The 17643-nt window shown below is 42.2% G+C and overlaps 1 protein-coding gene across 3 annotated transcripts in view; it reads right to left on the bottom strand.

The window, feature by feature from the left end:
• Positions 1–17643, bottom strand: part of LDLRAD3 (low density lipoprotein receptor class A domain containing 3) — a 172537-nt gene that overhangs the window by 72232 nt on the left and 82662 nt on the right. For all 3 annotated transcript variants that reach the window (XM_054025137.1, XM_054025138.1, XM_054025139.1), the window contains 2 exons: positions 16884–17009; positions 7871–8005 (listed from right to left, as the gene is read on the bottom strand). In XM_054025137.1, coding sequence (XP_053881112.1) covers positions 7871–8005; positions 16884–17009 — 261 coding nt within the window. The remainder of the gene's footprint in view (positions 1–7870; positions 8006–16883; positions 17010–17643) is intronic.

Genomic DNA, 17643 nt, shown 5'->3' with positions numbered 1-17643 from the left:
TTAAAGATCTGACACACTAAAATGGGAAGAAAACGAAAACCTGATCAGAAAACATTTCAGAACACAAGGAAGTATTTGAAAGTAAAAAAAAAAAAAAAAAAAAAACAGGAATAAAAGATGAAGTGAGTGTATGTGCTGCAAATGGTGTGGCCCAATTATTAAATGTTAATATTTATAGGCTAATAGTTCTAAGTCTACAACAGTAAATTGTTTATTCAAATGAAAAGTTTTATTTGGGGAATAGAGATATATTGTTTTCTTAAACTCAGAGGTGGCATTGTGTTTTGAGTTCTGTTTTAGTTCTGCAGCAAACCACACTGATGAATAGAATTCAAAGCATTATTCTATTGAATACTTTCCTTCCCATCTTTCCACCCACCAAAATAAACCCCGATATTTACTCAGAAAAATTATTAATTTTTTGCACTGATTTTGTTGCTGTGGTAATAAACATCAATAAATTCCCAGGAAAAATTAATTAAAATAAAAAATGAAAACGAAGGGCCCTACCCATAAGCCACCTTAATAAGACCTTTATGACTATTTTGAACCTCTGATGCCCTCAGATAGCCACTTGACTCCTAGTATGTTCCAGACAAAAGGCATCGTACCAGGCACAGAATGTTAAAGGTCACAGCAGACACTGGGTCGGTTAACTGACAAAGGCAAAAGGATTATTCAGTGTTTGCATGCTTGTTCTTATGGTAACAAAAGAATCTCACACTTTTGTAAGGTGAAGGAACTGCAAGACATAGCAGCACATAAAGACACACTGATATGATTCCAAACACACACCCCTCCATGTAAGGAGGCTCTCTGATTAAAATCAGAGCCTTTCTCAGGCCAACACTCACAAGTTACCCCTCTTCTGATGGAGCAAGACTGGATAATTGATAATAAAGAACCTGCAGTTATCTGATGTCCAAACCAAGTGGCTAAATAATCAGTTTTAGAAACCATGAATTAGCCCTGGGGTGCAGCCACGGGGACCTGCACTGTGCCAAAATAATAAATTCACAGATGAACTCATACAGGAATCATCTGAAATGCCTTCTAGTGCTGCCTTGTACAGCATATCTTATCTTGTTAGCTCCTGCGCAAATGAATTTGCTTTTTACTCCCATAAGAATCCCCTGAAATAAGTCATTTTGTGTGGAGTAAGGGGGAAGAAAGTAGAGGAAGAGAATGAAATTACCTGGAAAATTATTCACAGCTGACATAACTTTGAGAAAGCTATTTTCCTGCACCAGCTGTTACAAGCAAGGGTTTTGAAACTACAAAACATGCACCAGTGCAGCCTTTATTTAATTAAGCATTCAGTAACATTTTATTTGTATCTGTTCTTAAGTTTCTGATTTTTATTTAGTCTGCCTTTGACTATTATGTTCCAGATGTAGGTTGCATTTAGACTAAGCCAACGAACATTAATTGCAAGTTAAGTTTCAGTTTACAGCCTATGTAAATAATGAGTCAAAGACAGACTCAATAAAAGGAAACGTACACAGCCAGAAGCAGCCAGATTCAGGCTGCATGGCTTTGGGAAGACTAAGCGATACTACAGAATTGGGAATTTAAGAAGGTTTTCCATTTGCCACGTGTGGAAGATCAGTTACAGGCTTGACATGGGGCGGGATGTGCTGGGAGCAATTTGCCTTTAATAAATTAAATATTAGGGTATTTCAGTGCAAATCAGGGTATGTCTGCTCCATTTGGCAGACAGCTTTGGCATCCACTCTGAGTTTGAGCCTGATCCTGCAAAGTCTCACAGCTGGACCTAGAGCTTACTCAAGTCAGCAGGAATATTTATGGTATCAAGTGTCTCAGAAAACTCAGGGGAAATCCCCACAGGTTCCCCAAATATTTCCCCTTCAATTTTTACACTGTCACCATCACAGAGATCAATCCTTTCTTGGAATCCTGCAAAATCCCCCTACTGCCTGGGATGACTTATTCCCTGGCTCCAAGACATTTCTGAAGAGCAAGTTAACCTTTGGGATGCACCCACATTTTCCTAAGGGATGGCAAGCAAGGCCCCACAAACCCTGTGGCACCTAGTTCTTCAGTAGTCATTATAGATTTCATTGTATTACTGAGCCTGAACTCAGTCTATTTCACACAGCTCCAACATTTTCAGTTTTCAGTGTGCTGCAGATTTTTGTATCGACCGTGCACAACCACAGGGTGGGAAGATTTCACTAGGGATTTTGGCAGCTGGGTCAGATTTCAATTTTTGGCACGCGTTAGGTTTTTGGCAGTGGGAAGCAGATACATCTCACCCTCTTTAGTAAAGAGTCAGTTGATAAGCTTCCAAATATTTATTTCACAAAATGAAGTCTTTAAGATCCCAAATGAAATACTCTGGAAATATACACGCTTAAGAATGTACCTATCTGTATGTGGCCATGATGGGATTATGTGGCCAACTAAATGTCAAGCATAAATGTATGATTCTGTTATGTCCCATCTCTGACAGGATGTGTCATCTATTGGATAGAACAAGGATCCCTGATTATTATTGCAGCTTTGCTGCTAACCTACTACAAATTTGGGTAAGTCACTGGAGCCCTTTTACCTTAGTCTAGAAAACTTGTTTACGAACAGAAGTGCTTTCACTGCAAACTAGATGTTGAATCTGAACAGAACTTTGCTGGATAAGTAGCAACTCTATCTCCAACAAATGTATGACGTAAGTAGAATGACCTGAATATATGGTAGTAGGCTCTCTGAACCAACAATTAATGAGGTTTTCAGACCACCCAGCCTGCAATTGAGCAAAATGCTATCATTAAACTAATAACAGCATGGCTAGAGTTGTGGGGATATTACCAGCACTCTATGCTGTTAAAGCATCATTCAGAGTTAGTTCAGGCTTGCAGGAAGAGATAAGAGCAGCATAAAAGCAAAAATGAGTTTGTGCTAGCCAAAGGGGTTAAATGGAATAAGAAAGGCTTTTAAACATATCAAAGGAAAAGGGAGGTCCATGGAGGAGGACGAAATTGATTCAGAAAGGGCCAAGATACCAGAAAGAAAAACATACAAACATTTGAGCAGTTACAAAGAAAGGAAGAACATGTGAAAATAATTGTTGATGAAGGGAATAATTGCATAATTTGAACATGCAGACCTAGAGCCTGACTAACCCGCCTACTCTGTGGGAAGAGTCTTTGTTTAAACAGAAAATCCCCTGCAAGGCAGGTAGAACGTTAAGGCTCCAGGAGTGTCCACAGAACAGATGTTATAAATGGTGGTGACCATTTATTAGTTTGATATATGGGGTAGATTTTAGAGTAATAGGAGAAAATTAAGAAAAGGAAACTTTAGGCATAATATCCAAGAAAATTTCCTGACAGTGACATATTTTTGGCAGTGGGATAGAAGGAGTCCCAGTGCTTAGAATTGTTAAAACTAGACTGAAAAAAAATACCAGAATAATATCCTATAAAGAGCAATTCTGCATTAGCTATAGAGAGATTGATTGGATGTTCATTCTAATTCCATCTATGATTCAGACACATCAGGACTAATACTTCACTCCAGAACCTCTAGTAACCTGGTCACAGATTCACCCAGCCTATTACAGTATCAAAATGTACAGAGAAGCCACAGAGAGAAGCATTAATAGGTGGAGATTAAAGGAACAGCTCTAAAGATTACCATGGCAGCTACAAGATCTGCAAATAATTACTGTCATGAATGAGTACAAAATCATTTGACTTGCTTTTAAACCAAAATGTTTTAGATATTTTAAACTGCTGCTTCATCCGTGATTTGAAAGCCTTATAAATGTGCAGCATTCGTTTACAGAGGGGGAAAAACACTTGCCTACAGAAAGGCAAATTAACCATTGTCCTATTTCTACAATGGAATCTAGGGGTTTCTCTCTCTCTCCCCTCCTCTCTCCCTCACACACATCCACCCACCATCAAGGTGAGAATTAAAACTTGGTAACCCCATACCTTTAGGTTCACTTCAAACTGCATACAAAGACCAAACAAAGTTGTTACTTCCCAATGATGGTTCATTTTGAAGTCCTACCAGTACTAGAGCAATAAGGTCTTCACTAAGGGGTTGGTTACATTTCACGGACAGTGAACATCCCCCAATGAAAGGGCCTTTACTCCATCATGGAGAAGAGTATTTGATAGTCCAATGGACACACTGTTGGATCCGTTCAGCAATGACTGGACTTCGAAGTTCAGGGGAGGAGTTAAGTGTCAGGATACCCAAAGAGCAGGCAGAAAGGAAGGTAACATGATCATTCATACTTCAATAGCACATTGTATCAGAACACCTCAAAGCAGTTTACAAACAGCTATTAAGTCTCACAACACAATACATTCAATATTATGACAAGGCTACTGGGAGAAAATTTCTACAGGATACTTTTGTAGCACAATTCCACAATACACATCATGCTAATCAGATCTCCTGTACAATGAAAGAGGACTGCTTTAGAAATGAAAAATGGTTATTCCCCTTATACGGACTACCGGAGGAAATATGACTCTGATACATGAGTCAAAATGACTCATGAGAATTGCTCACCAGGAGACATGTGTGTAGAGAAAACCTGAGCATGTTGGACACTCCTGGTTAAGTCTAAATCTTCCATGCATGAATACTACAGCCTGGGCAAACTTAAATAGTTTACAATCCCAGCACTTCAAAAAATAGTCTGATTTCTTGTCTATCATCTATTCATTTAAAGGAAGTATATATGCTGCACAAAAGTATACTGAGGTATATAAAAAGGGCATACCATGATGAGCAACAAAACTCATGTATAGGTTGAAATGTACAAAGGGCCAGCAGGAGTCTCCATGTACTACTTAAGTCTCCCTTAAATCCTTTAAATAAATAAATAAATAAATGGGACTTACTTAAGTGATGCATAAGCTTTATGCTGGCCCCTTGCAGAATGATGAATTTCACCTCTGAGGCTTGTCTTCACTACATTTTTTTTTATATACACAAGGTAATTGTTTGTCGTTTAAATCAAGGTACTTCCCGCTTCGTAAAGGCTAGTGTGGACACTCCATGCACCATTGATCCTGGCTACAGATATCTGTTCTTTACTTTCAGAGCAAATGTGCAGAGAGTTCCCAAACTAGCTTTTATAAATGTTCTAAGTACTTTAACTAATGAATTTATATTAATTTAATCTAATCTAGTCTAGTGTAATTTAAAGTCTAGTGTAAACATAATAGTGAATTTGGAGACAGTGACTCTTCATTTATGTTCCCGTAGACTATCTGACTCATTACACACTTTATACCTCCACATCTGTGACAGGCAGGTAAGCAAGCATTGTATCATTTACAGATGTGGAAATAGAGCTATGCTGATTTGTCCAATGCCACAGAAGTCTGTCAGAGTCAAGATTTGAATTCAGGAATTCCTTACTTCCAGTTCTGTGTTCTGATTCCATCGCTCTTTGGAATTGTGAAAGCACCTAATTGTTCTGTAGTGCATTAAGCTATTCCAATTGCTATTCTGGTCACACTGAAATCACAGTGTAGAGTAAGAGTATGATTTCTCTCTATGGGGGCTCAGTTGTGTACAGAATAAGACAGAATGACTTCGTTAAACCCTCCCCTTAATCTGACTTTTCCAGAGAAGCAAAGATAAAGACAAAGTAACATCCTCATGAAATACGGCTCTTTTCTTCTCCTGGGTCCAACCTGTCACTTCCAAAAGCAGATTGTCATGACAACGCACACAACCTGGAGACAATCCAGCCAATAAATCTGCAGAGGAAACAGCCATCCCAAGTGTGGAAAGAATGCTGCTGCTTTAAACCTCCAACGGCACAATAATCCCCAGACAAATTAACCTTATTAGTCCGCTGTAGCTGTCTGGAGCAGAGCGCTGGTAAATATTTTCAAACCCACAGGAGCCCCAATGCCCTCCCTGCCCTGCAGGGCAGAAGCCCCGAGACCCCCACCCCTCAACTGAAGCCCGAAGCCCCAAATGGCGGGGGGGAGCATGGGGGACTCAGGGAAATAATTTCTGAGAATGTAAGCCCTGCCTACAGTGAAAAATAACGCACCCCTTGGCAAACTAACAGCAGCATTATCACAGAAGCAGCACCCAAGTGACTATGCCTCAAGTCTTTTCTCCTCCCGTCTCCAAGAGGAGCATTAGATCACAATGTTTCACTAGTCCAGCAGGAAGATTCTAAACTGGCCTCTCTCAGGCTTCTCTCTGATCAAAGGTGTGTTTGCAGGTGGCCCACTCACTGAACCGTCTCTGTGCCACGCGTATCAACATGACCCTTTTTATGCTCAAGTCTTGAACAAAAGGAAAGAGTTTTTCGTAGGTAAAAAAGGAAAGGGAGATGGGAAGAAACATGCTTTAAAAAAAATTTGGTGATATTGTTACAATAGTGCTTTTTCCTTACATTGGCTTCTGATAAGAAAGTGACAGTGGCACTTTTTTTCTCGCACTTCCCAAGGGTATTTTTATGTTTGGGATTTTTTTTTCCCTTTAGAGTATCAGCTCATCAGTATTGCCAGCCACTATTAAAAAAAATTCTTCTCATTTCAGTTTTATTGACTCCCTGCATTCTTGCATGCCACTCACCTTTGTGGTAGGAATAGCCTCCTAAGTCTCTGTGGGCCAAGCACACTTCCTTCTCCTGCAAATCATCCCATCTTTTACAAAACCTTCCCTCCCCTGATCTCCCCAGCAGCAATACCCCCATACCTTCTCACACCAGATAGTACTTCAGATGTTTTGTATTTGTCTAAGTTATTCCCATCTTGGTTCCCCCCTCCCCCCATGTTTTATAGATGCCATATACACATTTATAGGAGGAAAATGCAAAACTGGAGTTTTAATAAGGCTTTTTTTATTATAAACATAGAAGGCACTGCAGAAGTGCAAAATATTAGTGGAAGTCACAAGATTGGACAGATTAATTAGGTCTCAACAACCCTGCAAGGTAGGAAAAATGATCATTCCTATGTTACAGATGGGAAGGAGACACAAAGCTGCATCCTAGGTCATACTGTGTGCTGGGAACAGAATGCAGGACTTCCAGTTCCATGTCCCCGCTTTGGACACTAACATGCCCATATGATCACAGTTTATTGAGCCTATAATGCGAAAACAAGTGGCAAACTACTGAACAAATAATAAAAGAACCACACTCCCAGAACACACTGTCTCATTACCTTCCTATAATATTTTATCTGAGTCAGGAACAGCAGGAGCAGCAGACCAGAGTTACATTTGCATAACTTGTTTTCCCTTCTAACGTCCCCTCTCTCTATTTTCGGCTAGCTATAATTTTTTGAAACTTTCACTTTTTTAGCCTGAAATTTTTCAGGCTTGGTCTCCACCTGAAAGTGAATTATTTTTCCCTTGCAAGTCTGAGCAAAAAAGGTTCAGCCTTCTTAAGAGTGAGAAAAAAAAACATGTCCTACTATGAAAAGTGTCTTGCAAAATGGAATGTGATTGTGCAATGAGAGTCTATAGTGTTACGTGTAGATAGATTTACCCATCTGTGAAATGGAAAGAATGCTGGGAGTTGGAGGTTCTCTTATTTCTCTCTTTGGGCCCAATCCAGCTCCCACTGTAGAAAGACTCCTCCTGACTTCAATGTGAACTGGATCAGGCCTTGTAAGCTCTTTGAGCTCCTCGGATGAAATGTGCTATTGCAAGCTTTTGAAAGCTCAGATAATGAACTACACACACAAACTGGAGAGTTGCAACAAACATCACCATAAGATTATTTGCATGGAAAAGACAGAACTGTTATTTGCAACACTGGCTAAGTCAGGAGTGTCATATTTTCTTCTAAATTTGGTCCTCAGTAGTTAGGCTTTGCTTAACCCTTCAGAGTGCAATCAAAAAACCCTGTGCCTACCTTGAGGGCTTTCACAGCTTTCTTCATCACTGTTGTCCTGGCAGTTATTTTGACTGTCGCATACAAAGCTTTTATCGATGCAAAGGCCATTCTTACAGTGGAATCGAGCAGTAGAGCACAGCAAGGGATTTGCTGCTGTGAAAACAAAAGTGTGATCTTTCATTAGAAACTAGCTCTCACCCAGACAGAGAACTACTCCCTGAGGGCTCCTACAGAGATGGGTCACAACTCAACATTTGGTCTGTTTGCTGAGCCTGTGAGAGTAACATGACAGTCAAGTAAATTGAGTACTTCTAAATGATGGGAGTTGGAAGTTTCAATTCATGTAATATTCATTAGAATTATCAGAGAGCTAGTCCACCCACAGCTAAGGATAGACCTTCTCTTCAAACTGTATCACTCACTCTTAGATGTTTAAACACTGCTCCTATTTTAGGCAGGGATGTTAGCCTATTCATAGATTCATAGATTCTAGGACTGGAAGGGACCTCGAGAGGTCATCGAGTCCAGTCCCCTGCCCACATGGCAGGACCAAATACTGTCTAGACCCTGATAGACATTTATCTAACCTACTCTTAAATATCTCCAGAGATGGAGATTCCACAACCTCCCTAGGCAATTTATTCCAGTGTTTAACCACCCTGGCAGTTAGGAACTTTTTCCTAATGTCCAACCTAGACCTCCCTTGCTGCAGTTTAAACCCATTGCTTCTTGTTCTATCCTTAGAGGCTAAGGTGAACAAGTTTTCTCCCTCCTCCTTATGACACCCTTTTAAATACCTGAAAACTGCTATCATGTCCCCCCTCAGTCTTCTCTTTTCCAAACTAAACAAACCCAATTCTTTCAGCCTTCCTTCATAGGTAATGTTCTCAAGACCTTTAGTCATTCTTGTTGCTCTTCTCTGGACCCTTTCCAATTTCTCCACATCTTTTTTGAAATGCGGTGCCCAGAACTGGACACAATACTCCAGCTGAGGCCTAACCAGAGCAGAGTAGAGCGGAAGAATGACTTCTCGTGTCTTGCTCACAACACACCTGTTAATACATCCCAGAATCATCTTTGCTTTTTTTGCAACAGCATCACACTGTTGACTCATATTTAGCTTGTGGTCCACTATAACCCCTAGATCCCTTTCTGCCGTACTCCTTCCTAGACAGTCTCTTCCCATTCTGTATGTGTGAAACTGATTTTTTCTTCCTAAGTGGAGCACTTTGCATCTGTCTTTGTTAAACTTTATCCTGTTTAACTCAGACCATTTCTCCAATTTGTCCAGATCATTTTGAATTATGACCCTGTCCTCCAAAGCAGTTGCAATCCCTCCCAGTTTGGTATCATCTGCAAACTTAATAAGCGTACTTTCTATGCCAATATCTAAGTCGTTGATGAAGATATTGAACAGAGCCGGTCCCAAAACAGACCCCTGCGATACCCCACTCGTTATGCCTTTCCAGCAGGATTGAGAACCATTAATAACAACCCTCTGAGTACGGTTATCCAGCCAGTTATGCACCCACCTTATAGTAGCCCCATCTAAATTGTATTTGCCTAGTTTATCGATAAGAATATCATGCGAGACCGTATCAAATGCCTTACTAAAGTCTAGGTATACCACATCCACAGCTTCACCCTTATCCACAAGGCTCGTTATCCTATCAAAGAAAGCTATCAGATTGGTTTGACATGATTTGTTCTTCACAAATCCATACTGGCTGTTCCCTATCACCTTACCACTTTCCAAGTGTTTGCAGATGATTTCCTTAATTACTTGCTCCATTATCTTCCCTGGCACAGAAGTTGAACTAACTGGTCTGTAGTTTCCTGGGTTGTTTTTATTTCCCTTTTTATAGATGGGCACTATATTTGCCCTTTTCCAGTCTTCTGAAATCTCTCCCGTCTCCCATGATTTTCCAAAGATAATAGCTAGAGGCTCAGATACCTCCTCTATTAGCTCCTTGAGTATTCTAGGATGCATTTCATCAGGCCCTGGTGACTTGCAGGCATCTAACTTTTCTAAGTGATTTTTAACTTATTCTTTTTGTATTTTATCTGCTAAACCTACCCTCTTCCCATTAGCATTCACTATGTTAGGCATTCCTTCAGACTTCTCGGTGAAGACCGAAACAAAGAAGTCATTAAGCATCTCTGCCATTTCCAAGTTTCCTGTTACTGTTTCTCCCTCTTCACTAAGCAGTGGGCCTACCCTGTCTTTGGTCCTCCTCTTGCTTCTAATGTATTGATAAAAAGTCTTCTTGTTTCCCTTTATTCCAGTAGCTAGTTTGAGCTCATTTTGTGCCTTTGCCTTTCTAATCTTGCCCCTGCATTCCTGTGTTGTTTGCCTATATTCATCCTTTGTAATCTGTCCTAGTTTCCATTTTTTATATGACTCCTTTTTATTTTTTAGATCATGCAAGATCTTGTGGTTAAGCCAAGGTGGTCTTTTGCCACATTTTCTATCTTTCCTAACCAGCAGAATAGCTTGCTTTTGGGCCCTTAATAGTGTCCCTTTGAAAAACTGCCAACTTTCCTCAGTTGTTTTTCCCCTCAGTCTTGATTCCCATGGGACCTTACCTATCAGCTCTCTGAGCTTACCACAATCTGCCTTCCTGAAATCCATTGTCTCTATTTTGCTGTTCTCCCATCTACCCTTCCTTAGAATTGCAAACTCTATGATTTCATGATCACTTTCACCCAGGCTGCCTTCTACTTTCAAATTCTCAACGAGTTCCTCCCTATTTGTTAAAATCAAGTCTAGAACAGCTTCCCTCCTAGTAGCTTTTTCAACCTTCTGAAATAAAAAGTTGTCTGCAATGCAGTCCAAGAATTTGTTGGATAGTCTGTGCCCCGCTATGTTATTTTCCCAACATATATCCGGATAGTTGAAGTCCCCCATCACCACCAAATCTTGGGCTTTGGATGATTTTGTTAGTTGCTTAATAAAAGCCTCATCCACCTCTTCCACCTGGTTAGGTGGCCTGTAGTAGTATTATTAAGGTTGCCCAACACTTTCCATTATAAGCAAAACAGGCAGGGCTGGCTCTAGGTTTTTTGCCGCCCCAAGCAATAAAAATTTTGGCTGCCCCCACCCCAGCCCTGGGCTTCCCCCCGCACCCTCCTACTGCCCCAGCCCTGGGCTCTCCCCCTCACACACATGCACCCCCTACCGCCCCAGCTCTGGGCCTCCCTCCACCAGCACCCCCTGCCACCCCAGCTCTGGGCTCTCTGCCCCACACACCCCGTGCTGCCTCAGCTCTGGGCTCCCCTCTTTCCCCCCCACCAGTGCCCCCCCCACCCACACACCCCCTGCCGCCCCAGCCCTGGGCTCTCCCCCCCCCCACCTGCACCCTCCTTCCGCCCCAGCCCTGGGTCACTGGTAACTTGCTCCCAGGGTGGGTCATTCAGCAGGAATGTTGGATGTACACAGAACATAGACAGGATTGGTTCCCATATGGTTACAGAACTGCAGTAAAGTGGAACAATTTTCAGCTTGTGTGATTGGAGGATATCTGGATGCATATTATAAGACCAATGCAATATCACTGTCTTCCTTTTAAACAAACAAACAAATAAATAAATAAATAAAGGCAATGGCTGTTGAAAATAGCAATTCCAGTCCTAAAAACCACTGGGAAGCATTTCTTGCTCAATTTTATCCTACTTTTTCTACAGCAAGTTACAGTGGATCAGTATATTTGATTTGGGAGAAATGAAATAACAGCTGCCCAAGTTGAGCTTGACCACTCCTGAAATTTGAGGGTGTTCAAATCTGGAAGGCAGGTGCTAGATTCCCTTTCTGAATATTGGATACATCTGGAAAGGAAAAGTCAATTTCTGCTTCCATGGCTCAGAAGTGGAAATCCTCCTACGTGCCTGGTACTGTATCTAAAGCTGCCCAGGTCCAGTACAGCCACCCCTCCCTTACTTTTCATTTTAAATTCTAGTGGGATCCACATACTTCCCTTGCTAGGCTTCAGATAGAGAGGTGCACTGTCCATTTAGTCAACCCAATTCTTTCTTTGGGGGCTGCAAGGTGAGGTCACACCAGTATCCCTAATCCAGTCTGGGAATGTCTTCTGAAGGGGATATCTGGGCCAAAGCCTTCTACTCCTTGGGTACAGTTGTTCCCCATTCACAGTGCCACCCCACTCTAGCAGTGAGCTCTCCATTCACAGCAAGATGCAGCATGAGGTTTCAGCTGCCATACTCCCTCCCCCTCCCTTTCCTGTTGATAGCGGCCAAGGGAATGCTGGGAAATGTAGTTCTTTCCCTGCTCCAGGGCTGGCTCTATAGGCAGGGAGCTAACCAAGGAACTACAGCTCCCAGGGCCCCCTGTTGGTTCTCAGCTCCCATGCTGGATCCCTGCCAGATGCCGCCCCTGCAAATGGGCTGCCCCAAGTACCTGCTTGCTTTGCTGGTGCCTAGAGCCGCCCCTGAAAACAGGCACATCTAAAACTTTGCCCAACTTTAACCATTTGAGCAGATGTTTCTTATGCCTCAGGCTGTATTTGGGGGGGGGGAGGAGGTGGAGGAGAGATTTTTAGCCAAAGCAGCCATTTCCGAGAACAAGACTAGGGGAAAATATTTTGCCCATGTTAAAAAAATTATAAAAGCTCTAGAACCTCAGGCTTTACAGCAGAGACTTGAAACTTAGCAGGTGGTGACCTTTGTATCAAAGATGTGCCTTTTGCCAACTCTGTGAAAATATAGCCAAGTTATAAGCCTTTGAAAAACTGCAATTCGTCAGTGTTCAGTAGAGACTTAGTAGAGCTTTCCAGCTTAATTCCCCAAAGATTCTATCAAGAATGGGCATGCTCTAGACTCAGGACTTTCCATGCAATTACAGTTCCCAGCTGCTCTGGGCCATGCCGGGTGTTGGTCTGACCCTGGAACTGAGAGCAGAGAGCATGTCTCATAATGCATATGTATGAGGGGATCAAATGAGGGTTGCACAGACAATCTTAATCTGGCATTTCCGAACTTTTCAGGGCTTGACTTTGCAACCTTAATAATGTTCTTTTAAGTTTTTGTATATGTAATATTTATATTGTGATAGTGCTTAGGAGAACCACTCATAGGCAAGACCCCAGTGTGCTAGGCTGTATACAAACACCCAACAAAAAGGCTGTATATGGTCAAAGATTTTATAATTTAAGTAGATTCACAGAAGCAGAAAAATTTCATCCCACTAGAATCCCACTTTCCCCTTCTAACCTAGAATTGTTAGTTACAGCACATTTACTGTTCTATCCAGTCTCATTTGAAAAGTCTCAAGCTGTAAGATTTCCACCACTTCCCTTGGGAGCCTATTCCACAGTTTAATACATCTCACTATCAGGATAAATACCAAGGAAATCTGCCAAAGTTTCCACTTTCTTAATTTCATCGTTCTACTCCTAGCTATACCCGGAGTATCGCACTAAATAATCTCTCTCCCTGAAGGGTGTTTGCATCCTTCATATACAGCATATGTAACCATACCTTCCTTCTTACTCATTGCTTAACCAAGCTAGACATTATTTAGCTCTTTTAATATCTCCTCATATGTCAATCCCTACAGCCCCTTAATCATTTTTGTCGCTCTTTTCTGAGCTCCCTCTAGTTTCTGGAAACAAGATGATTCAAACTGAATGCACTATTCAAAGTTAAACTTTAAAAAGAAGTTGACAATGCCCTTTTATAAGGCTTGTTTCTTCCAAGTGTGGAACTGGCACAATTACCAAGGAGATTACAGTTCTCAAAGACTAACAGGCTGCCTGCCTTCCCTTTTTTTTTTGTTTCTTTAAAACTAACCAAAAGAGCCTCCCAAATAGTACATCTTCTGACTCTCTGAAATGAAACACAGTTTAAAGACCTCTGTTCATACAATTCCCCATACATAAGACAGACACCACACACATCTGAGCAAATTACATATATACAACCCTGTAACCCTGCAACATTCATTAATAATGAAAATGCCAACTCTGCATTGCCTTTAAGCTAAATGCATGGCATGTGGATTTCATAGTGGTCACCAGGGTCTACAGCACCATTGCTCCTAGAGAAATTGAGCAGAAGGTAGAGGCGTAGCTTAAGCATATTGAAGGTATTATCTTTAACCACATCTGGGGAAGGGTAGAAGATCAAAGGAGCACTATGATCACTGTAAGGCACACTCAGAGATGTATATTGCATGCACACAGGAAATTATGTAATTCATAACCAATTACATATGTGTTGAACTGATGTATTTTAAAAATGTGCAATCTGTAACTTTTCATTCCACCACCTCACAGGATTTATTATTCAAGGCACCTTGGTCCAAAGCTCCTTCTAGTCCCATTTGATGAAGAATAACCCAAAGACCACAAATCATTTCCCTCGACTTTAATCCTCTTTCTCTAACTTCATTCTTTCTCCGGGGGTGCATTCTCCCCACCACATTCTCGCCGGGCCCAAAACAGTCACTATAGGCCATCAACAGATGGCATCTTAAAGAAAGGTCAGAAATGTTGGTGCTACCATAGAGACACCTCAGTGTGGGGGGAGCACAGAGATGAAAAGGGAATGTCCCCCCATGCAGTGGACAGTGATGTATCACTGTAAAAATTGCTCCTTTTGTTATCTGAGAAAGCTGCTGTCTGTTGTCCTCCTCCTGACCTTTAAATGTCATTAAGAGAAAAAAAAATCCAGCCTGCTCTGGTAAGAGTGAGCAAGCGCTTGCTGAAAGCTGTCACCTGCAAACCCAGAGCTCATCAACGTATTTATCAATTCCAGTCAATGGCAGCAGAGCTGCCTGATCGAACGTAACCTTTCCTTACCGCTATGCCATATCCTTGCTGTAGTTACTGATACAAAAGGGTCTAATTCAGAACATGCAAACATTTTAGCACAAGTCAAAATGTATTAAAACTAACTTTCTGCTGTGACTTCCCTGAAAACCACTGATGGGGAGAAAGGCTCAGGTCAAACAACATAGGAAGATCAATTATTTTTCTGTCACTTTCATAGGAAGCTTGCCCAATTTGGGGAAAATTCACCCATGTGTATAGAACCCACCCAAGTCCCATTTCAAGCTTTTAAGTCACACTTAAGTGACATATAGGCTTTGTGCTGGTTCTCCATACAGGAGTGAATTTCACTCTTTCAAATTAAATAACTACCGTATATACTCGTTCATAAGCCAAATATTTTTGGTAAAACGACGACGCATTAAAGAGCAGGGGTCTACACCAAAATGTGATGATTTTAAACTCTATGGAATCATTGAATTGAATATCTAATACATTGTCATTTTGTTTACCTGGAGCGTCTGCAGGCATGGAGCCCCTCGGCTCCCTGTGGCCGCGGTTTGCCATTCCCAGCCAATGGGAACTGCGGGAAGTGGCGCACTACTTCCCGCAGCTCCCATTGGCTGGGAATGGCAAACCGCAGCCACTGGGAGCTGAGGATCTCCGTGCCTGTGAACGCTCCAGGTAAACAAAATGCCCCGACCTGCCAGCGGCTTACCCGGATGGGCTGGGAGCCAAAGTTTTCTAACCCCTGAAATATAGGGTCGCTTTATGAAAGGGTCATACACTTTTTGCTATTTTTACTTATCCATTTTGGGGGGGTCGGCTTATAAATGAAGGGGCTAATGAATGAGTATAAATGGTATATTGTTTTTCTAACAGCTAGCTCCCAGGATCTGAATGTCCAGCCAGGCTCTTTGTCCTTCCGTCCCCACCAGTAATAAAGAGTCAGCAGTCAGAACTTAGCTGACAATTTTGTTGATGATGCACGACGTAGATGAGCTCTCCCTCAGCCATATTGGCTCTGCAGGGCTGTGTCAGTAAAGTCAGCAGGTGTGTAATCCAGGGACAAGCAGAGCAGGCGAGGAGACAAAAGATGACAAAGAGAGGAATGAGAGAAGATAGCAATGCCCAGATCACGGAAGTCACCCTATGAGCGAGATACAGGGAGCAATTTCTTACTATGATCCACTCTTTTTTATTTTGTGAAACTCTCTTGTCTGTAAAGAAAGTTAAAGCTAGATAAACATTAATGCGGAGCCCTACCCCACTATCCGCTGCCCGATTATAACAGAACTGTCAGCAAGGGCACCAGTAATAAAACTGGCGAGCACACCCTTGGCAAGTAGCAGCAGGCAGACATGGGTTGGTTTATAAAAAAAGACAAAGCTCGGCAGTGAGTGTTTGGAGGGTGCAAAGAGTGGCTGGTTATGGTTCAGTGTTTAATGTGGATCAACCACAAACAATAATGCTTTAATAACTAAGAATATAAAGACATTCTAGGCAGGACCTGTGACCCAGACCCCCCTCCCTGCCGCTGAGCCCCACCAATTTCACTTGGACCCCCCTGCAGAACCCCTCTGCAGAGACCCATTACCATTGCATCCAGAACCCCCAACCAGCCCCTGTGCATCCAGATCCCCTCCACAGCTGGATCCCCCACTGAGCCGCCCATACCCAGCTTGCCCCACACACAACCCTGTCAACCTACACCTGGATCCCCCATATGAAGCCATTCCACACTTGGATCCTGCCTTGCTAAGCTTGCCTACCCACACAGAGGGACAGGACCCTGGGGTGTTTCTGGGGCAGGCCCAGACCTTGCGCTGTGTCAGGGTTGGGTGCAGCCTCACCACTAAGTCCGCACCCCTGGGAGGGAGCTGCACAGTGATCTCCCACCTTTGTGCAGCCAGTAGCCTGTGCTCCCCAATGCCATGCTGGAGCCTCCACATTTATTTAACAAATAAAATTTGCAGAATTTTAAAAAGTTTGGTGCAGAATGCTCTGAGGAGTAGAGTTTACACTGTCTGGGTAGGTTTCTGACATTTATTAACACTGTAAATCTCCTGTTGCTACCAAGAGGCCTGTAGTTACAAAGCAAACAATCCACAAGATGATTTGGGTAGTAAAACAGGGAGTGTGCATCTAAACCAGGGTTAAAGAACTGAACGTTTCCTTCTTGTACAGTATTGATTTGTTGAAACAAACAAGACGTTTCTCCATGTGCAGGTAGACTTGGCACTTACTACAGTTTTCTTCATCGCTGCCATCTGGACAGTCCTCAAAGCCATTGCACCGGAAGCGGCCAATGATACAATGGATCCCGCTAGCACAGGGGAAGAACGTGGAGCCACATCTGGATTTGGCTTTTGCTGCAAGACAAGAAACACAAAGACAGCCAGAATTAGGGAAACAATTTGCAGGAGACTAAAACATCTTCATATCAGAAGGATCTAAACCAGGGGTAGGCAACCTATGGCACATGTGCCGAAGGCGGCACGCAAGCTGATTTTCAGTGGCATTCACACTGCCTGGGTCCTGGCCACCAGTTCATGGGGCTCTGCATTTTAATTTTAAATGAAGCTTCTTAAACATTTTAAAAACCTTATTTACTGAAAGAGACCTTCTAAAAACGTTAAAATGTATTATGGGCATGCGAAACCTTAAATTAGAGTGAATAAATGAAGACTCGGCACACCACTTCTGAAAGGTTGCCGACCCCTGATCTAAACGCAGGGCTAACCAGACACTCCCCATTACAAGACCATGCTTTCAGTTCTTGGAAAATGTTGTCCTTTAAATGATTTAATCTTGACAAAATTTTCCATGCAGGGTATCTGCCTCAGGCTGATTTTTTTGGTATTTTTTTTTTTTTGGGGGGTGGGGGTGGGGGGGGGGAAGTTAGTTTTTTTTCCAGCCAAAACAGTTCATCTGTTTCTGAGAACAAGGCTAGGGGGAACATATGTTGTTTTGCACACGTTGTCTAGCAACTTCTCTTAGAAAAGC

This window comes from Malaclemys terrapin, chromosome 4, assembly GCF_027887155.1.
Source record: "Malaclemys terrapin pileata isolate rMalTer1 chromosome 4, rMalTer1.hap1, whole genome shotgun sequence".
Taxonomy (NCBI): Eukaryota; Metazoa; Chordata; order Testudines; family Emydidae; genus Malaclemys; species Malaclemys terrapin.
The sequence above is the reverse complement of the archived record's forward strand: the minus strand, read 5'-3'. Positions and strand labels throughout refer to the sequence as shown.